Source organism: Sorex araneus, chromosome 4 (genome assembly GCF_027595985.1).
Source record: "Sorex araneus isolate mSorAra2 chromosome 4, mSorAra2.pri, whole genome shotgun sequence".
Classification (NCBI taxonomy): domain Eukaryota; kingdom Metazoa; phylum Chordata; class Mammalia; order Eulipotyphla; family Soricidae; genus Sorex; species Sorex araneus.
In genome coordinates, this window is record NC_073305.1 from 206,679,188 (window position 1) to 206,698,930 (window position 19,743).

The 19,743-nt window shown below is 69.4% G+C and overlaps 1 protein-coding gene across 1 annotated transcript in view; it reads left to right on the plus strand.

Moving 5' to 3' along the window:
• GTF3C1 (general transcription factor IIIC subunit 1) overlaps positions 1 to 17,034 on the plus strand; it is a 39,561-nt gene extending 22,527 nt beyond the window's left edge. Inside the window, exons 12-37 of the mRNA XM_004615929.2 lie at positions 228 to 381; positions 1,139 to 1,242; positions 1,648 to 1,832; positions 2,870 to 3,091; positions 3,221 to 3,366; positions 4,620 to 4,717; positions 5,042 to 5,138; positions 5,221 to 5,398; positions 7,150 to 7,288; positions 7,479 to 7,614; positions 7,754 to 7,835; positions 8,203 to 8,394; positions 8,675 to 8,829; positions 8,919 to 9,061; positions 9,504 to 9,585; positions 10,407 to 10,519; positions 11,690 to 11,752; positions 12,266 to 12,359; positions 13,035 to 13,207; positions 13,757 to 14,047; positions 14,191 to 14,450; positions 14,797 to 15,074; positions 15,178 to 15,583; positions 15,874 to 15,925; positions 16,076 to 16,268; positions 16,350 to 17,034. Coding sequence (XP_004615986.1) covers positions 228 to 381; positions 1,139 to 1,242; positions 1,648 to 1,832; positions 2,870 to 3,091; positions 3,221 to 3,366; positions 4,620 to 4,717; positions 5,042 to 5,138; positions 5,221 to 5,398; positions 7,150 to 7,288; positions 7,479 to 7,614; positions 7,754 to 7,835; positions 8,203 to 8,394; positions 8,675 to 8,829; positions 8,919 to 9,061; positions 9,504 to 9,585; positions 10,407 to 10,519; positions 11,690 to 11,752; positions 12,266 to 12,359; positions 13,035 to 13,207; positions 13,757 to 14,047; positions 14,191 to 14,450; positions 14,797 to 15,074; positions 15,178 to 15,583; positions 15,874 to 15,925; positions 16,076 to 16,268; positions 16,350 to 16,562 — 4,249 coding nt within the window. The 3' untranslated portion in view covers positions 16,563 to 17,034. The remainder of the gene's footprint in view (positions 1 to 227; positions 382 to 1,138; positions 1,243 to 1,647; positions 1,833 to 2,869; positions 3,092 to 3,220; positions 3,367 to 4,619; positions 4,718 to 5,041; positions 5,139 to 5,220; positions 5,399 to 7,149; positions 7,289 to 7,478; positions 7,615 to 7,753; positions 7,836 to 8,202; positions 8,395 to 8,674; positions 8,830 to 8,918; positions 9,062 to 9,503; positions 9,586 to 10,406; positions 10,520 to 11,689; positions 11,753 to 12,265; positions 12,360 to 13,034; positions 13,208 to 13,756; positions 14,048 to 14,190; positions 14,451 to 14,796; positions 15,075 to 15,177; positions 15,584 to 15,873; positions 15,926 to 16,075; positions 16,269 to 16,349) is intronic.
• The last annotated feature ends 2,709 nt before the right edge of the window (positions 17,035 to 19,743 follow it).

A 19,743-nucleotide genomic window follows, 5' to 3' on the forward strand; every position in this document is an offset into this window, starting at 1 on the left:
CGGGAACTTGGGGAGACAGAGCTGCAACCCGGGCGCCCCGTTCCTCTGCTGTGATTGTCAGAGGTGCAGAGCACCCGAGGCCGGCAGCCGTGCTTTGTCCAGCCAGCCCGTCCCTCCGTCTGTCCATCCCCTGCAGCCAGATGCCCTGGGGGCCGGGCCGGGGTGGGTCGGGTCCCTCCCGCGGGTGGCGGGCGGTGGGCGCTCAGGGCCTGCTCTGTGGTGCGCAGGATCCAGAAGATGATCATGGACCAGGAGAAGCAGGAGGGCGTGTCCACCAAGTGCTGCAAGAAGTCCATCATCCGCCTGGTGCGGAACCTCTCGGAGGAGGGTCTCCTGCGCCTGTACCGCACCACCGTCATCCAGGACGGCATCAAGAAGAAGGTGGGGGGGCAGGGGCGCGGCACAGCGGGAGGGCATCTGCCTTGCACACAGCTGACCCGGGTTCGAGCCCCGGCATCCCATATGGTCCCCCAGCACCACCAGGAGTAATTCCTGAGTGCAGAGACAGGAGTGACCCCTGAGCATGGCCGGGTGTGACCCCCCCCAAAAAAAAGAAGAAGGTAGCACTGAATCTACCGCCCCGGCCACAGACTCTCCCACCGCATGCCCTCCCCCAGGACCCATCCATGGAGAAGGCAGGGGGCGTAGGGGTGGGGGGCGGGCAGGGCTTTGGTCCTCTCCCCCATCTGCTTTCAGGTTTAGAGCTGGGCCCTTCCCGGAGGTCCCGGAGCTCCCCCCGGCGGGTGTGTCCAGGTTCCCGGCCGGGCCCCAGGCTGGGCGGGCACCACCCCTCGCTCCCCCTGCTAGAGACTCAGCCCGGGGCCTTTTGGGGGTCCCTGCACCCATCACCTGCTCACGGCCCTTCCCTCCCGTGCTTTCCACCTGTCGCCCCAGCTCCCGCCCGGGAGAAGGCTCAGCCCCGGCATGTACCACCTCAGCCCCCCAGGACGGGGCGGGGGGAGCCCCAGAGGACTCAGCTGGCCGGAGTCCCCAGGGCCGCCCGGGAGCCGGGCTGCAGGAAGCCCCCAGGAGAGGCCCAGAGGGGGAGAAGCGGGGACGCCAGGGCAGCAGCCCAGGGCCGGCGTTCCGTCGGGGGCCCGGGGAGGTGGTGCCGTGCTCACGGCCGCCCCCTCTGCAGGTGGACCTGGTCGTGCACCCGTCCATGGACCAGAACGACCCCCTGGTGCGGAGCGCCATCGAGCAGGTCCGCTTCCGGATCTCCAACTCCAGCACCGCCAACAGGCAAGGCCCCACGCCCCCGCCCACCCCCACGGAGGCCGAGGGCATGCATGCAGCCCTGTGCCCGCGCGGGGGCCCTGCCCGGTGCTGCTCCCTCTGATGGCAGCCGGGGGGCTGGGCCCCGAGTGGTCTCACAGGGGCCCGGGCGCTCTTTCCCGACCCCTCTGGCCCCTCAGCCCCCAGAGGGGTCAGCCGGAGGTCGGCTGGGGGCACTCCTGCCGGGCAGTCTGGTGGGGGGGGCCACACCCCTGCCGCCCGCCACATCCGGTCTCTGCGGAGGTGTCTCCGCTTGCTGGAGGGGCCCCCCTCTCGGGCATCTCCGTCCCAGCCCCGCCCCCACCTTGGTGCCCCGGGGGCTGTCCGCTGGCCCCCGCGCTGGCCCCCACTGAGCGTGTGCTGGACCCTCAGGATCAAAGTGGCGCCGCCCCCACTGCCGCCGGGGGAGGCCGATGAGGACAGTCCCGGAAAGGAGGGTCCGAGCCGGTCGGGAGACGCGCCGCCGAGTGTGGCCTCCAAGCCTGAGAGTGGACGGGTGAAAAAGACAGATGAGAAGATGGGCATCACCCAGCTGAAGAACTACAACCCCGTCATGGGTGAGGCGCCGCCCCGCGCGGGTGTGACTGGCAGGGCCTTGGCGTGGCCCCTGTGGCCCTGTCAGTGGCGGGCAGAGGTGGCGTGTGCATGGGGGCTGGGGAGGGGGTCCTCCTGCGCCCGCTGGGCTGAGCCAGCGTCGAGTCTGATGTCGCGGTTCTTGCCCGTGGCACCTCTTGGGCGGTTTTGAGAACCAGAGGAAGGAAACCGCACGGTCCATGGCGAGGAATTACTCAGAGTTCACTCTGGCTCGTCCCCCCCGCCCCCCGTCTGGAAGGTTCTGGCAGCCTTCGCTCCTGTAGGAGTGGAGGGTCTGACAACGCCCCCCCCCCCCCACAACCGAGGGCTGCCCCGGTGTCCTCTCTGCCTCTCGGCACTTGTGCCACAGGGAAGCAGACAGGGCGCTCACGCCCCTCCTGACCGCACGCAAGCTTGCACGGTGCAGGGGTGAGGCGGGGCAGGAAGTGCCCAGCTAGGAATCGCACATCGAGAAGGTCCTTAGCGAGGCTCCCCCAGCTGGCAGCTGGGGCCCGGCCGTGTCTGAGTGTGCCGGGGGCGCGGCAGTAGTGAGCCGGCCTCTCCCGCCGGGTCTCTGCCCCGGTGGCTGCGAGCCACCGCCCCGGGCTTTCTCCTTTTTGTCTGGTCTTGGTCCTCGTGGCGTCTCTGCTTCAGCCCTGCTCCTCACGCCTCCCGCTCTCGCCTCTCCTGCACGGTGCCTCCTGGCTGACCCTGGCCTGGCCTCCTCCTGACCCCTCTGGAGGGGGCCAGGCCCACGCCCACTGCAGGCGCCCGCCCCGTGTTCGGGAGGCTCTTGCCCACCTTCTACACCCTTTTCATTTCCGGCTGCTTGTCGGACCGTTCAGTTCCGCAAAGGCAGGGAGGCTGAGGGCAGGGAGGCTCGCCGTCTGTGGGCACCGTCTGTGGGCACCGTCTGTGGGCACCGTCTGTGGGCACCTGGGCGCGGCGCCCTCTGCAGCGCTTGGTGGGCTATGCTGCATCCGGCGTCTCCCCCATCACGGCTCTCCCTGCCTTGCCTCAGTTCCGGGACTCGGCCGCTCCCTGGGGTTCCTGCCCAAGATGCCTCGCCTGCGGGTGGTGCACACGTTCCTGTGGTACCTCATCTACGGGCACCCCGAGAGCAACCTGGGCGGGGAAAGGAAGGTGGGCAGGCCGGAGCCGGCGCCCGGGAGTGAGCTGGACGCCCCCTGCGAGGGCCCAGCCAAGGACCACTCGGACGAAGTGGAACTGTCCTCGGGCCGAGGTGAGGAGGGGCTCGCTGCGGCCAGAGGCAGGCCCGGGCCAGCACGGCGGGGGTGAATCTGAGTCCCCGGGAGCCGGGGCTCCGTCCTGATGACTGTGGGCCCCTGCCTGCCCCCCCGCTCTCTCCCAGTGTACGTGGATGAGACCTCGTGGACGCGCTTCGTCCCTCCCATCCCCATCCACAGGGACTTCGGCTTCGGCTGGGCGCTCGTCAGCGACATCCTCCTCTGCCTGCCCCTCTCCGTCTTCGTCCAGATTGTGCAAGTCAGCTACCAGGTAGGGCGGCCCCGGGGCCCTGCGCACGGCCAAGGGGGGCTCTCACGGCCTGCGGTGGGTCGGACAGAGATGGGTGTAGACGGGTGGTCAAGGGGAAGTCCTGCAGGGCTGGGCCCTTCCAGCACATACGCTAGTGGACAGGCGGTTGGATGGGAGGGAGGGAGGGAGGGAGGGACAGGGAAGGAAGGGAGTAGGGGAGGAAGAGGGAAGAAGGGGAAAGAATGAAGGAAGGAAGCAAAGGGAGGGAGGGAGGAAGGAGAGGGAGGGAGGAAGGGAGGGAGGGAGGGACAGGGAAGGAAGGGAGGAAGGGGAGGGAATAGGGGGAGGAAGGAGAGGGAAGAAGGGGAAGGAATGAAGGAAGGAAACAAAAGGAGGGAGGGAGAGAGGAGGGGAGGGAGGGAGCGAAGGAAGAGGAGGGAGGAAGAGAGGGGGACAGGAAGGCGATGTGTCGGGGAAATACTCGAGGGATTTGTTCTTTACCAGGTTGTTCGGCGCTCAGGTAGACTGGGAGTTGTAGGGGAGACAGTGAGACAGACCCCCTAGAGCTGCGGGTGACATGCTCGTCGGCCCCCAGGGACCCGCCTCTGCTGCTGCTCCCGGGCCTTTGTTCCCTCCCGTGTGTGTGCGCGCGCGTGCGCCCGTGTGAGACAGGACTCCTTTGGAAACAGCCGAGAACATTCTCGCTCTCTCTATTCTTTCCACTGAACAGTGTATCGTATTTTCCACGTCATTAAGCTCTGAAGTAAGCTCGGAGTAATGCCGGGTTACCGCTCTCGCCCTGATTTATGTGACGCGTAATCTATCGGGGGCATTTAAGTTCTCATTTCAGATATTAATCTTGAATTACTTGGTCCAGCCATCCTGGCTGTGTCCCCTCCCCCAGGGCAGCTCCCGCAGTGCCGGGGCTAGACCTGCCTCCCCTGCCCAGTTTGGGGGCGTCTGACCAGCGTGCCGGCGGGAACCTTCTGGGGTGTGCGTGTTGGGGGGGGGCTCGCCACGGGGATTTCTTCAGGCTGAGGCTTGGAATGGGGTCACGGTTGGGCGCGGGCATCTGTTCTCTAGGTCAGTAGCAGGGGCTGCCGAATCCTCAGTAGGGCAGGGGGCGGGAGGGCAGTGCGAGCCCCCAGGCCGAGAGGGGGACAGGGCGCCCTCCCCCGGGTCGGGCACACGCACGGCCGCCGGCCGCCCGGAGGCTGGGACGGGAGGGTGGGAGGGGGGCCCTGTTTTCACTGCGGCCCTGCCGGACCCTCTAGGTGGACGGCCTGGAGGATTTCCTCAGCGACCCCCTGAAGAAGCACACGCTGATCCGCTTCCTCCCCAGGCACATCCGGCAGCAGCTGTTGTACAAGCGGTGAGAGGCCCCTTCCACGGGGCGGGGGGCGGCCCCACCGTCCCCCTGGGTGTCTGCGCCTGCCCCGGTGGGTGTCCCCGGGCCGCAGAGTTCTGTCCCTGCTGCTCGGACCTGCGGCTGAGGTCAGCTGTGGCCCCGCGGCCGCTCTCTGTGCAGGGCTCCCCGCACTGCTCGGGGCTCAGGGGACCAGGTGGGGTGCTGGGCGTTGGCCCCCGTCAGCGAGTCTGGCTCTGGGCCTCGGCAGGGGGCCGACTCCCGGGCGGGGGCAGACGAGGAGGCTCCGCGCCCCGCTGAGCCCCGCCTGCCCCCCCCCCCGCCCCCCAGACGCTACATCTTCTCGGTGGTGGAGAACCTCCAGCGACTCTGCTACATGGGGCTGCTGCAGTTCGGGCCCACGGAGAAGTTCCAGGACAAAGACCAGGTAACGCGCCCGGCCCGGGGCGGGGAGGGGGGTGGCGGCAGCAGAGGAGGCGGGAGGCCCTGCGCTGACGCGGCTCGCGCAGGTCTTCGTCTACCTGAAGAGGAACGCCACCATCGTGGACACCACCATCTGCGACCCCCACTACAACCTGGCCCACAGCAGCCGGCCCTTCGAGCGGCGCCTGTACGTGCTGGAGTCCATGCAGGACGTGGAGAACTACTGGTTTGACCTGCAGTGCGTCTGCCTCAACACCCCGCTAGGTACTGCGGCGGGCGGCCGGGGGCGGGGGGCCTCGGCTCTGTCCCTCAGGGCCTGGAGAAGGCCGGGGCGGGCGGTGTCCTGCTCCCTGGGAGCTAGACCGGGCCAGGGGCAGGGCAGGGGGTGCATCAGGGGGCCCAGGAGACTCTGCCGGGGCCGAGGCCCAGGTGTGAGTCGTGCGGCTGTTGAGACGGAGCCGGGCACAGGGACCTCAGGGCCCACGGGAGGAGTTTCGTGGCCCTGCATGGTCGTGAGCCCACTGGGCTGCCCCGGCTGCTGCGTGGAGCTCAGATGAGGGATGCGGGGAAGGAGAGGGCAGGCCGGCGAGGGCCGCCAGGGCCATCGGGGGAGGCCTGTGCAGGGTTGGCCATCCTGGCGTCGCCCGTCCCCTCTGCACACGGCCCTGCAGACACAGCCCCTGCAGGAGGCCCTTGGGGCTGAGTCCCGGGGCCTGGGGGACGTGGCTTCCCTCCCCGTCTGTTCCTCCCCCGTGGCCTCCATGAGGGCACAGCTGCTGGGGGCCGGGGGGGACCTGCCCTCTTCCCCCACCCCAGACTGGCGCCGTCGCGAGACCCTGCTGGTCTGTGAGGACTGTTCTGTCAGCGGAGCCCCGAGCTCCTGTCTTTAGAAGCTTCTGCAGGCCCAGACACTCTCGAGAAGAGCACGATTCAGAGAGTCCGCCAGCATTCAGCCAGAGCTGGGCTGCTGCCGCTCCAGACTCTGCAGGGCCCGAGAGATGGGCCAGGGCACCGGGAGCTGGCACGGGGGATGGGGGGGCACCTGCCTCCACACCCACGAGCCCAGCTTCTGTGCTCAGCACCCCTGCGGTCCCCCAAGCCCGGCGGGAGTGATCCCAGAGCACTGCCAGGAGTGGCCTGCGCGGGGTTGTCCCCCTTGACCACTCCGGGCCTCTCCCGCCCTGGTCGTCCTGTCGCGCGGCTGCGGGAAGCTCCCTGACGCCGTGACTTGGGGCCCCGAACGGCAGGCGTGTGGGAGCTGCCCCAGGAAAGAGGGGACGTGTGGCGTGACCCTGCCAACGCAGGGGCGCCCGGACACTGGGAGCCCGGGGGAGCCTGGACACGAAGCGGGTCGGCCCGGGGTCCCAGCTCTTCCCGCCCTGCGTATGGGCTCTGCCACGCACCGAGCCCGCGGAGCCCTGAGCACTGTCTTTAGAGTCAGGCCTGCCCCAAGGCGGGCGGGGAGCCGGACACAGCTCGGCGGGGCCTCGAGCCCGTGGTGTCCCCGCCCAGCTGTCCAGGGGGCCTTGCTCCGCTCCCCGTCCCCTCCATCGAGCCAGTGTCCTCACTGCCAGAGCAGGACCCACCACTACCTGCAGGCCTGGGGGCCTCGGGGACAGGGTCGGCCGAGCGGGGTGCCCGGGGCCCGCCCTCGTGCCTGCGCCCGCCCGGGACGCCCGGCCTGCAGACGACCCGACCACTTGCCCCTGCACACAGCGCCTGGGCTCGGCCTCGGTCTTTCCTCCTGAGAACAGCGCGCTGTGGAGTCACTGAGCGGGTTCCTCGGCGTCGCTCCCGCCCACCCTGGGCTGCTCCCGCGCCCCACAGCAGGCCGCCCTGCCCTGCCCGGAGCCCTCGAGCCCACCGGCTTCTCCAGGCCTGGCCGGTGGTCCGACATGGTCTTCCGCCCTCACGACCCGCCTCGCCCCCTGTTGGCTCAGCTCCCAGCGCTGGGGCCCCGCCTCTCGTGCCACCCCCCACCCGCATGGAGGCCAGCGCCCGGCTCGCTCTTGCAGGTGTGGTGCGCTACCCGCGGGCCCGCAAGAGCAGCAGCACCGAGCAGGGCAGCGACGAGGAGGGGCTGCAGAAGGAACAGGAGAACGCCATCGACAAGCACAACCTGGAGCGCAAGTGTGCCATGCTGGAGTACACCACGTGCGTGCCGCCCGCCCCGCGTGTGGCCCGTTGTTTGCCCCGTGCCCGCCCTGTGCCCCATGTGACCCTTGCTGCCCGTGCCTGCCCACACCCCTGTGTCCGTCCTGTGTCCCATCTGCCCTGGGCCCGGCCGAGCGGGAGCGTCCCTGCCAGCAGCCGTGGCCAGCAGCCCCGTTTGCCTCTTCTCCAGGGGCAGCCGCGAGGTGGTGGACGAGGGCGTGGTGCCCGGGGACGGCCTGGGCGCCGCGGGGCTGGACTCCAGCTTCTACGCACACTTGAAGCGCAACTGGATCTGGACCAACTACATCATCAGCAAGACCAGGAAGGTGGGTGGGGGGCCTGCGTCTCCCTGGGGCCCCGCCCACTCGGGGCTGCTCGCTGCTCAGCCCCTCCCTCTGCACCTGCCCCGTGCCCTCCGCGTTGGGACGGTCGACTGCCTGGCCCCAGTGTGCGCTGGCCTTTCAGGAGAACGCCCCCGCGGAGAACGGGCTCATGGTGCGGCTGCAGACCTTCCTGTCCAGGCGCCCGCTGCCACTCGGTGCTGGAGGTATGTGCGTGTGCCTGTGTGTGTGCATGTGCGTGTGTGTGCATGTGCGTGTGTGCGTGCGCGTGTGTGCATGCCTGTGTGTGTGCATGCGCGTGTGTGCATGCCTGTATGTGCGTGTGTGTGCATGTGTGTACACATGTGCGTGCGCATGTGTATGTGTGCATGCATATTTTTGTGTTTTCATGTGCGTGCGTGTTTGTGTGTGTGTGTGTGTGTGTGTGTGCACGCATTTGCACAGGGTGGGGTGGGGGGGATTGGGGCCCCAATGGATGGGTGCAGCCGCGGGCCAGCCCCGCGCCGTGCGTCCACCCTGCCCGCTGGCCCCCATGTGGGCACCCCTCACGGCCGCCGTCCCTGTGGCTCCCAGGCAGCGGCAGGCTGGGCCTCTGGGGCGAGGCGCGCGCGGGGCCCGAGCCCTGTGCCGACAGGAAGGAGCTGGTGGAGCTGGAGCAGGAGCCCGTGCCGGACAGGAGCCAGAGAGTCAAGGGCGGGAAGGGCCAGAAGCGGAAGCGGCTGAAGAAGGAGCCGGTGGTGAAGAGGAGCAAGAGGAAGAGGAGAGGTCTGCGGGGAGGAGCGGGCAGTGCCGTGCGCATTGGGGCGCGGGGCGGGGCGCTGTGGCCGTGGTCCCGGGACACCCCTAGGCCTCCCGGCTCCCCCCCCCTCTTCGCCTGTCCCTCCGGAACTGCCTCAGCCGGGAAACTGACATGGGCACCGAGCCCTCCCCCCACCGAGCCCCTGACCAGGGAGACCCTCTGCAGGGCTCCCCGCCCCACGCGTGCGTCCTCAGCGGGACCCCCGAGCCTGACGCCCGCCCCCTCCCCCCGCCCCGCCCCGTGAAGAGCTCCCGGAAGAGAAGAGCAAGAGGCTGCGCTACCACGACGAGGCCGACCAGAGCGCCCTGCAGAGGATGACGCGGCTGCGCGTGACCTGGACCCTGCAGGAGGACGGGCTGCTCATCCTCTGCCGCATCGCCAGCAACGTGCTCAACACCAAGGTGCGGCCCCGGGCACGCGTCTCCCCGGCTCCGGGGGCCCGGCCGGGACGAGGCCACTCACTCTCCTTCCCGGCTGTCCGTCTGTCCAGGTGAAGGGCCCGTTTGTCCCCTGGCAAGTCGTGCGGGACATCTTGCACACGACCTTGGAAGAGTCCCTGGACAAGACGTCCCACTCGGTCGGGCGAAGGTCGCGCTACATCGTCAGGAACCCGCAGACTTACCTCAACTACAAGTAAGCGGCGCTTGGCCGGCCGGGGTGAGCGTGGCCGGGGCGTCCGGCCCGTCTCCACTCTCCTCCTCCTGCTCGCTCGGCCCCCGCTGCCCAGGGCAGGGCTTAGGAGCGAGACTACCTGGGGCCAGACCACAGCGCAGCGGGGAGGGCGTCTGCCGGCATCCCTTAGGGGCCCCCGAGCCCCCCAGGACCGGTCCCCGAGAGCACAGAGCCAGGAGTCAGCCCTGAGCACTGCCGGCTGCGCCCCAGTGTGTCCGTGAGACTGCCCTCCGTCACCCCAGCATCCCGCAGGCTTCCCGGCCGGCCGCTGGCACCGCTATGGCCGCCCGGGGCGTGTGTCCCCTGGAGCCCGGCTGAGGCGTGAGCACTGCTTGGTCCACTGGGGCCCTGCCGAGCCACAGCTGTTCCTGGGCAGCCCTGACCCCTGCGTCCTCGCCCCCAGGGTCTGCCTCGCCGAGGTCTACCAGGACAAGGCGCTCATCGGGGACTTCATGAGCCGCAAGTGTGACTATGAGAACCCCAAGGTGAGCGGGGCCCGTGGGTGCCCGGGTAGCCCTCCGCATGGCCGGGGGGAGAGGCTGCGTCCACACGCCGACCCGTCACCTCTCTCTGCCCCGGCTCCCGCCTCGGCCGCCTCTGCACGAGGCCCCACTTGTCCCTCCGGGGGCCCAGGGCCGGGGACAGGGGAGAAGGGAAGGCGGCAGCAGTGACCAGAGACAGGAAAGCCCAGGCCCGCCCAGGCCACAGAGGAGAGCTAGGGACAGGGCCAGGGACAGAGCCAGGGACCCAGACAGGCGGGACGGGGACGGGGACAGGGGCGGGGCTGGGGAGGCCCTGCAGCTTCCTTTCCCCCACATGCTGGGCGCCCGGGCACGTGTGCCAGGCTGGGCGCCCTCGCAGACCAGGCCCTGCCCGCTGCTGTTCCTTCTCCCGTCCCTGTGGTCAGCTCCCTCTCTGCCTGGCCCAGGTGCCGTCCGGGCACTGGGAACTGCCCAAGGGCCTTAGTCACACCCCCAGCCGTGGCTCCCGCCCGCCCCGCTCACGGGGGTCTGAGACGCCAGACCACCCAGGTGCTGGGCCACTTCAGAGGAGCAGCAAGAAGGGGCCCAGCGAGCCCCCTGCTGCCACTGGGGACACGCCTGCTGTCTTTGGGGAGGGGGGGCATGCAGGGGACGCCCTGAGCAGTGGGGGGCTCGGTGACCTGAGGATTCTGGGGTGTGAGTGGAGCTGGGGGGTGTTGCCGGCCTGGGGCGGGGCAGGAAGGAGGGCGCCGTGCCCAGGGCCTGTGGGGCGGTGACGCCGGGCGGCCGAGGCCGAGCCCCGAGAGCCTCCCGCTGCCCTGCAGGTGTGCGCCAGCGAGTTTAAGGAGTTCGTGGAGCGACTCCGGGAGAAGTTCAGCTCCGCCCTCCGGAACCCCAACCTCGAGATTCCAGACACGCTGGAGGAGCTGTTTGCCAGGTAGGGCCCCGGCCTTCCCGGTCAGCAGCGCCTGCCCGCCCGCCGGCCGCAGTCACCCCCGCAGGGACCCGAGCCCTCCCAGGCCCCGCCCCCACCTTCACTCAGGTGTCCCGGGCACTGGGGGGGCTGTGTTGGAGCCGGGACCCCGCTCACGGCTCCCCTCGTCCTGTTCCCCACGACGCCCCGTCTGCCCCGTGCCCCTGCGTGCGGGTAGTGGCCCACCGGACCCTGGGCAGCTGCGCCCAGGCTCTCCTCCGGCCGGCCTTGGTTTTGGCCGGAGCCACGGTCTCATCCTGTGTCCCGGTTTCCAGTGTCCAAGGGTCTGTCCCTCCTGCCCCACCAGGGACGACCCTTCCCAGGCCGGTGGTTGCTGCGCGGGCCAGGGTCTCGGGTCCCAGCTGTGGCGCTGGCCGGGGTGGCCGGTGCTTCCTGGGCACGGGCACACGGGTCACAGCCGCCCAGCCGGGTCACGGTCCACGAGTTGGGGCACTGGGGGTGAACACAGCACAGGAGGTGGGCAGTGGGGTCTCCACGCCCTGCCCCGCCGGGGCCCTCGGAGGTTGCTCGAAGGGCAGGAAGGAGCACTCAGTGGTGACGGGCCTTTGCTGCGGGGCCCTGCGGCAGGCGTGGCCAGACGGGAACGTCGTTCCCGACGCTGCCTGGCGTGGCTGTAAGCAAGCCCCGCCTTCTGGGAAGGTGCCTTCCCTCGCTGGCAAACGCGAGGATGTTTTCCCACGGCAGAGGGGAAGTCTGACTCGGGTTTGGTAGAAACGGAAGAACCGTCTCACAAAGCAGCGGCCCCTGCAGTCGCCTTTTGTGACTCACTTGACACTGGGCTGGTGTGGACACACCAGAGCTGGAGACACGAGGGCGGGCAGACTCGGGGGGTTGCAGCTCACGTGGCGCACAGGCTCCCCTCGGGGGGTCTTGTCCATCCGGGGTTTGCCCGGGGCCTATTTTTAACCCCGTCGCCTGTGACCAGTGCCCGCTCGCACTTCCCCCGCGCCTCATTCCTCCGGACGTGCGGGTGCCCAGTGACCACACGCCCGCCCGCTGGGCAGGGGCCCCCCTGCTCCACACCCGGCCTGTCCACGGCCGTCTGGGCCAGCACAGCGCCCCGGGCAGCCCCTGCCATGGCCCCTGCGGTCACTCTTCCCCCTCCTTCTGCAGGTACCGAGTGTTGGTGATTGGGGACCAGAAGGACCAGATCGGGAGAGAGGACGAGCTGCACAGGCAAGTGCCCGGCGTGGGTCCGTGGGTGCCACGGGGCCCCCGACCGGCTGCAGCGCTGGGTCCCCGCACCCGCACGTGTCTGCCTGGGCGCCACCGACACTGCTGTCCTGTGGCTGCCCAGGAGCGCCCGCTGCCCCCTGCCCAGGCCGCCGGCCGGGCCCTCCAGGGATTGGGGGGGAGTTCGCGTTCTCAGCTTCCTGAGGGGGCTTCGTTGGGGAGTTTGGTTTTGCCCCTGTCCCGAGTGACCCGCCACCGGTGTCATGTTTGCGACAAGCTGATTGGCTTTGGAGAAGAGAAAAAGCTTGTCTCAAACCAGGAAGACGAGAGCACAAAGGCCTGACCACGCCGCGGTGGTCAGTTCTGCTCTCCTAAGAGTCGCTCCCGGTGGCAGCTGACCGGTGTGGAGGGTCTCCGCTGCCCTGTGTGGCTGTGGGTGACGCTGGCGTGAGACTGGACTCTGGTCTCCCGAGGAGCCGGTGGCCCGGCGCGAGCCCCTCCCCTCTCGCCCTGCAGCGTGGACGACATCCACTTCCTGGTGCTGCAGAACCTGATCCAGAGCACGCTGGCCCTGTCCGACAGCCAGATGAGGTCCTGCCAGCCCTTCCAGGTGGGCCCCGCGGCGGGCCGGGCGGGCCGGGGGCTGCTCCCTCCGTGCTCTCCTGGACGGGTGCCCGCATGCCCGCGTGCGCGCCACGGAGACCCTGACTTGGATGCTGCCCCCGCCCAGCACGGAGGCTGAGGAACAGGAGGCCAAGGCTGGGGCGGCTCTGACCCCGCAGCATCCGGGATGCCGGAGGGTCGAGTGTCCGGGGCCTCCGTAGGAGAGCCCGAGCCCACCCGCCCTAGATGAGAACAGGGCGCTGGCGCCCCTCCAGGGTCCGCACAGCCCCCACAGGGCCGCGCGTCACCCCTGCCCCAGGACCCCACTCACCCCTGCCCCAGACCCCACTCACCCCTGCCCCGGGTCCCCACTCACCCCTGCCCCGGTACCCACTCGCCCCTGCCCGGGACCCACTCACCCCTGCCCCAGGACCCCACTCACCCCTGCCCCAGACCCCACTCACCCCTGCCCCGGGTCCCCACTCACCCCTGCCCCGGTACCCACTCACCCCTGCCCGGGACCCACTCACCCCTGCCCCGGGCCCCACTCACCCCTGCCCCAGGACCCCACTCACCCCTGCCCCGAGCCCCACTCACCCCTGCCCCGAGCCCCACTCACCCCTGCCCCGGGACTCCATTCACCCCTTCCCCGGGACCCACTCACTCCCCCCTCTCCTTGCAGACCTTCCGGCTGTACCGGGAGTACAAGGACCAGGTGCTGGTCCGCGCCTTCGTGGAGTGCCAGAAGCGCAGCCTGGTGAACCGGCGCCGCCTCAACCACACGCTGGGCCCCAAGAAGAACCGCGCGCTGCCCTTCGTGCCCATGTCCTACCAGCTCTCCCAGACCTACTACCGGTCAGTCCCCGCGGGGCCCAGGCGGGGGCTTGGCCCAGCGGAATGAGGCCGCCAGGTCTCGCCAGGGCAGCTGGGGGTGCAGCCCCCGGGAGCTTTTCCCGCGCGTCCTTCCTCGGGCTCGGGGCTCAGGGCTCGGGCAGGTCTGGGCGGGCGCCGATTCCCTCCCCCGGCGGCCAGTGAAACTGCCCCCTACTCACCCCCGGTGCGTCCTCCCCCGCCCCCAGCCCCCCTCCTGTCCCCTCTCACTCTCTGACCCAAGGAGATGCCGGGGCCGCTCCCCGAAGCCTCTCGCACCGGGCGCCGTGGCCAGACCAGCCTCCCTCCCTGTGTCCCCGTGTCCCTTCCGGGCCGCACGTGTGCGCTGCGTCTGCGCATGCCCAGACACGAGGCCTGCTCCCCCTGTCTGCACGCTCCTGCCCCGCCCTCGGGGAGCCGCGCCCCCAGTTCCCGACCCCTCCCTGAGCCGTGGCCTGGGCAGCGGCCGGGCAGGGGGCCGCCGCCTCGTCCCCCCGGCTGCCGCCCCCGCCCTCAGCGCCGGCTCCCTCGCAGGATCTTCACGTGGCGGTTCCCCAGCACCGTGTGCACCGAGTCCTTCCAGTACCTCAACCGCATCCTGGCGGCCCCGAAGCTGGACCAGCCCGACCGCTTCTCCTTCAAAGACCAGGACGCCGACGGCGGCGCCTCCACGGACCTGGTGCCCTTCTCGCTGGATGGCCCCGGAGGGCACTGCGTGGCCGTCCTGACCCTTTTCTCGCTCGGCCTCGTGTCGGTGGACGTCCGGATCCCCGAGCAGATTGTGGTGGTGGACAGCTCCATGGTGGAGAACGAGGTCATTAAGAGGTGAGCGCCGGGCAGCGGCCAGGGCGCGGCGCGGGGGCTCCCGTACAGTGCTCCGGGCGCCGAGGGCGGTGAGCGGAGAAGCCAGGTCGGCACGGGGCCGGGGCCGGGCGGGTCCGTGACGGCTCAGTCCGGCCGTCTTCCAGCCTGGCCAAGGACGGGGCCCTGGACGAGGACGAGGACGAGGAGGAAGACCTGGACGAGGGCGCGGGGCCCAAGCGCCGCAGCATCGAGGTGAAGGCGCGCCAGGCGTCGCACACCAACTACCTGCTGCTGAAGGGGTACTGCGCGCCGGGCATCGTCAGCACCCGTAACCTCAACCCCAACGACAGCGTCGTGGTCAACTCCTGCCAGGTCAAGTTCCGGCCCCGCTGCACCCCTGCGTCCACCCGCCTCGGACTGCCTGGTGAGTGGGGGGACCTGGAGCGGTCGGGCTCCCTCCTCGACCCTGCCCCGCGCCCCCAAAGTGTCACCCCTGCGCCTTTAGCCTCTGCTGTGGGAAGTGTGTCGGGCCATTCGGCCGTTCCTTCCCTCTCGTCGGCCGTGACCTGGGCCGGCCCCGCTGTTTCCCTTGAGGGGCGCAGATGCCGGGCGCACCCCCAGCCCACCCACCCCGCGCCTCGCTGGCCACTGGTCGCTGCTTCTGTGTCCCGGGACGTCTGGGCTCGGCCCGGTGCCAGCAGGATTGGGCCTCGGGTGAGGCTGCACGCCGCAGGGTGCCCCCAGGGCTCACCGTGGCCTCCTCTCCGCAGCCACCCCCCTGGACACGCTCCCCGTGGGCACCTCCTGCCTGCCGGCCTCCTTCACCAGCCTGGTGCCCAGCCAGGCCGCCTGCGGCCGGGAGGAGTTCGCGCGCCGCGTGGCGGAGATCGGGTACAGCCGCGGGGACGTGGCCGCCGCCCTGGAGGTCCAGGAGGCCGTGGAGGCCGCGGGCTGCTTCGGGGTGGACCGGGGGGAGCTGCGCCGGCGGTTCTCGGCCCTGCAGCGGGCAGAGGGCGCGCGCACGCGCACCTTGGCCGACTATACGCAGGTGAGCGGGCGCGTGGCGGGGCCTGGAAGGGGCGGGGCCTTGAGGGGGCGGGGCCGGGGCAGCAGCCCAGGCTCACGCCCGTGTCCTGTCCGGCTCTCCCCAGGCCCTGCTGGAGCAGCACCAGGTGCTGGAGGTGGGCGGCAACACGGCCCGCCTGGTGGCCATGGCGCATGCCCAGCCCTGGCTCCTGCACTCGGTGCGGCTCAGGGGCCCGGAGGAGCCCCCCGAGGCCGGGCCCCAGGGCCACCCAGGCGCCAAGCGGGCACCCAGCCCTGACCCTGGCAGCCCCCAGGAGCCCCCCACCAAGCGGCCCGCGCTGCAGGATGAGCACTGGGCCCTCCCCGAGAGCGCCGAGAGCCCGGCACCAGCCCCCCCTGGGGCCCCAGCGGAGATGGGGGTCGAGGGGCCGCTCCCGGATGGCCCAGAGGACGCGGGGGTCCCCGCCTCCCCGGGCCCCGAGCTGCACAGCTGTCCATCCGAGCCACTGGGCGGCCCGGACGAGCCCAGAGGTACTGACCCGCCAGCGGGCGGCCGCGGGTCCATCGGGGCTTCCCCAGGGGCAGAGGGGCCACTCCGTGGCTGCTGGTGCCCTCCACCCTCACCCCTTCCTCTCCGCCCTCACCCCTTCCCCTTTACCCTCACCCCTCCCCTCCGCCCTCACCCCTTCCTCTCTGCCCTCATCCCTTCCCCTTTACCCTCACCCCTTCCTCTCTGCCCTCATCCCTTCCCCTTTACCCTCGCCCCCTCCCCTCCGCCCTCATCCCTTCCCCTCCGCCCTCACCCCAACCTCTGCTCTCAGGTCTGACTGACAGTTTCGTGGCTGCCAGCCTGTCGCATTCGTCTTGGGAGAGGTCAGTGGGGGATCTGGGCGCAGGGGGAGTGGGGAGGCTGGGCAGGGTCCGACTGTGGTGTCAGCGGGCACTGAGGGTGCCTGTGCCCCGGGGTGGTGGGGCCGGGAGCCCGGTGCCCGCCTGAGCGTCCGGCCTGCCACCCGCCCGCAGGGACCTGGCGCGCGTGTGCTTCCTCAGCCGGCCGTGGCGCACGGTGGACGGGCACCTGAACACGGCCGTGTGCAAGGGCATGATGGAGGCCGTGCTGTACCACGTCATGGCGCGGCCCGGCGTGCCCGAGAGCTGCCTGCTGCAGCACTACGAGGGCGTCCTGCAGCCCGTGGCCGTGCTCGAGCTGCTGCAGGTGCGTGGGCCCCCGGGCACGCCCCCCTGCCCCGCCCCGCACTCCCACTGTCCCCGGGGCTCTGACCGCCGCCGTCCGCAGGGCCTGGAGACCCTGGGCTGCATCAAGAAGCGCCTCCTGCGCAGACCCGCGGCCGCCTCGCTCTTCTCCACGCCCGCCTTCGCGGAGGCCGAGGGGCCACCCGGGCCTGGCAGGGACCCGCTGGTGTTCTACGAGCCCACGCTGGACTGCACCTTCCGCCTGGGCCGCGTCTTTCCCGCCGACGTCAACTGGAACAAGTGGGTCCACTTATAAGGTGCTGCCGTCCCGGCTCAGGGGCGCCCCCACCAGGCAACACAGGTGCTGTGCAGTCTGCTCCAAGCTGCGGTCCTGCCTTCGGGCACCGGCTTGGGGCTGGAGAGACTTCCCTCACCCCACCTCCCCACCCCACCTTCCCCCACCCCCGCTGGTGTGGCCGCCATCGGGGACAGCCACCTGTGCGGCCTCCGGGAAGGACCAGAAGTGTCCAGGCCTCCCTGGGGCCCACAGAGACATTGGATCCTGAGGCTGGGACTGAGCCCCCCCAGCCCCCCACCCCAGCCCCCCGCCCACCCACACGCACACACAGGAGTCTGTGAGCCTCTGGCCGGCTGGTGTCCACCCAGCTGCCACCCACTGGCCAGAAACTGGTGTCTGTGTTGGGAATTGGTTTTATTTCAGTCTTTTTGCTCATCCAAAAAATTTGCCTGGTATGTATTTATTTTGTTTTTTAATTAAAGTGAAGTAAAATGCATTTAGTTCGTGTGTTTCTGGGTGCTGGATAGGGTTGGGGGCCCCACCCGGCACCGTGCAGGGCTTCTTCCTGGCCCTGTGCTCAGGGATCACTCCTGGCGGCCTTTGGGGGCCCTTGGCAGGTGCCGGGGAGCGAGCTGGGGTCAGCCGTCTGCAGAGCCAGTGCCGTGGGCGTGTGTCTCTTGGTCCCCTGTGTGTTCCTTGGTTCCGCTTCGGGGACGGACTCTCAGCTGTGGAGCTGCCGAGACTGGTGTCCCCACAAACCAGAGTGGGCAGCGGGGGCAGCAGCCGGGAGACTGCCACGGTCAGTGGGAGGCTCTGCATCCTGCCCACCCAGCAGATGCACGGGTGCTGGAGGGGCCAGACCCAGGTGATGAAGCCAGTGTGGACTCAAGCCCTGACCCTCCCCAGGCTCCTGGGCTGAGCGTGTTGCTGGGAGCCTGTGTATAGACTCCCCTGCCCAGTGCCCGCCCTGCCCAGCCCAGATCCTGGAGAGGTCACGGGAGCAGCCCTGGCCCCAGAAGAAAGCCCAGGAGTGGCCAGTCCACCCAGAACCTCCTCACTGCGTTCCCACCTCAGGGATCACGGCCACTGGAAAGGGTCCCCGGCTTGAGCCCATGAACCAACCCCGCCTTGGGCCACCACCAGCCAGTTCCTGCGACTACCAGCAGGTGGCACCAGACACCCAGTGGCGTGATTTTCTGCTGGTCCTGGTGGGCTCCTCCTTCCCGACGTCCATCCGTGAGCGTGTAAACACCGTCCAGGCTCTCAGGACCTCAGGTGCCTCTGGCAGGGCCACCCGAGAAGCCTGTCTGAGCCGCAGTCTCTATTTTGGCTCGGGGTGCCACACCCCACAGTGCTCAGGGGGCTCATCCCTGCAGTGCTCGGGGGACCAAGCCATGCTCAGAATGAAACCTGGGCCTTGGGGCCAGAGAGAGAGTCAGAGGCTCAGGCACTGACCTCGAACACGACCACCCCAGTGCAGCCCTGGGTGTACATGCACCCTGCCCCCCCCACCTCGACCCCAAGTCCCGCCAGGAGGAAGCCCTGAGCACCAGAGTGGCCCCCAAGCTAAAGCCAGAAGCAGAAGCCCCGGGCCCCGGGCCCCTGGCCCCCTCCCTGCCCCCCCCGCCCTTTGTGCATTGATTTCTAAAGCTGTTCTAAGAGTGGGGAACTCCACAGCGGCCCCCCGGGGATGGGAGTGGGGGGGTCAGGCTTCTGGGGGAGCCCCCGTCTTCAGCTCGCGCTCTGGAGTTTCCAGGGCAGAGATGGCACTTCCTGGGCTCCACCCACTGCCCAGCAGCCACCACCCAGCACCCCCCACGTTCATTCACGCATTCTTTCATTCATTCATTCATTCATTCATTCATTCATTCGGTTGTGATTCCGCACTGGCCCCTCTGGACTGGCTCCACGGCCCCAGCGTGAATAGAGCCCAGTTGGGACCCCCAGTCACGTGGATTCCACAGCGGGGTGGGTGGTCAGGGGGCCGCTGGGTTGGGAGTAAGGAACCACAGCGACAGACGGAGTGAGGGGCTGGGCAAGCCGCCCCCTGGCTTCCGTTCCTGGGGTCTAATATTCACTCGCCCTCTTCCCGGAGTAGGTCTGGGACCCCCAGGCAACACTGGGCCCCACCGCAGAGAAGACACAGTGGTGGGCATCAGGTGTCCTGAGCTGCCCTGGGGCCCCTCCCTACCACCACTGCAGCACCCTGCTCGGGAGCTGGACAGACGAGGGCTGCGTCCTTCAGGGGCGCTGACCGGGGGACTCCGTGTTCAATGCTCGGTGATGACTCCAGTGCTCCGTGCTGAGACACCAGCATTCAGGGCTAAGTCATACCACTGGGGTTCAGAGCTAGGTGACATTCCAGTGCCAGGTCATACCCAGTGCTTAGTACTAGGTCATACCCCAGTGCTCACACTTTGGTGCTCAGTGCTAAGTTATACCCCAGTGCTCAGGGTTGGTTAGGTCATAGCCCAGTGTCAGTGCTAGGTTATACTTCAGTGCCACTCTGGTGCTCAGTGCTAAGTCAAACTTCAGTGCTCAGTGCTAGGTCATACTCATACTCCAGTGCCCAATGCTCGATCACACGGCAGTGCTCCAGTCTAGGCCATCCCTCCAGACCTTTTCTCATATCCTTTGTGCCCAACATCTGGGCCAAACAACACTCCGTGTCACCCCCTTGTCCTTGAAGACCCCCCTCGCCCCTCCGGCTACCCAGGCTCCCATCAGCCCTTCAGGAGAATGGACCGTGAGCGTCTCTGCCCGAGTCCCCGCCTGGGCTATGGAGGAGGGGAGGGGAGGGACGAGCCAGCGAACACCATTAGCTCTGCCGAGGCCGGGGACAGAGCAAGCAGTGAGCCAGACTGTGCTTCTGCAGCCCCGAGCCTGTCTGAGCACCCCTGCACCCCTGCTCCTTCCGCACCCCTTCCTGAGGCCCCCGCCCGGCACCCGGGCCCAGCCAGCACCCCCCTCCCCAGGCCGGCCCTGGTCTCCATCAGCCCCCACGGCCCCTCCAAAGATGGGACGCAGAGGGTCCCGGCCAGCTCAGCCAGGGCAGCCTCCAGCCCCCAGGCCCTGATCTGTGCCCACTCCCCCCACCAACCCCACCCTGCAGCCCCCTGGGAGCCCAGCTGCTGCTCCGCCCTCGAGAGGGTGTGGAAACCGCACAAACCAGGTGTGGGGGCGGCGGGGCTGCACACAC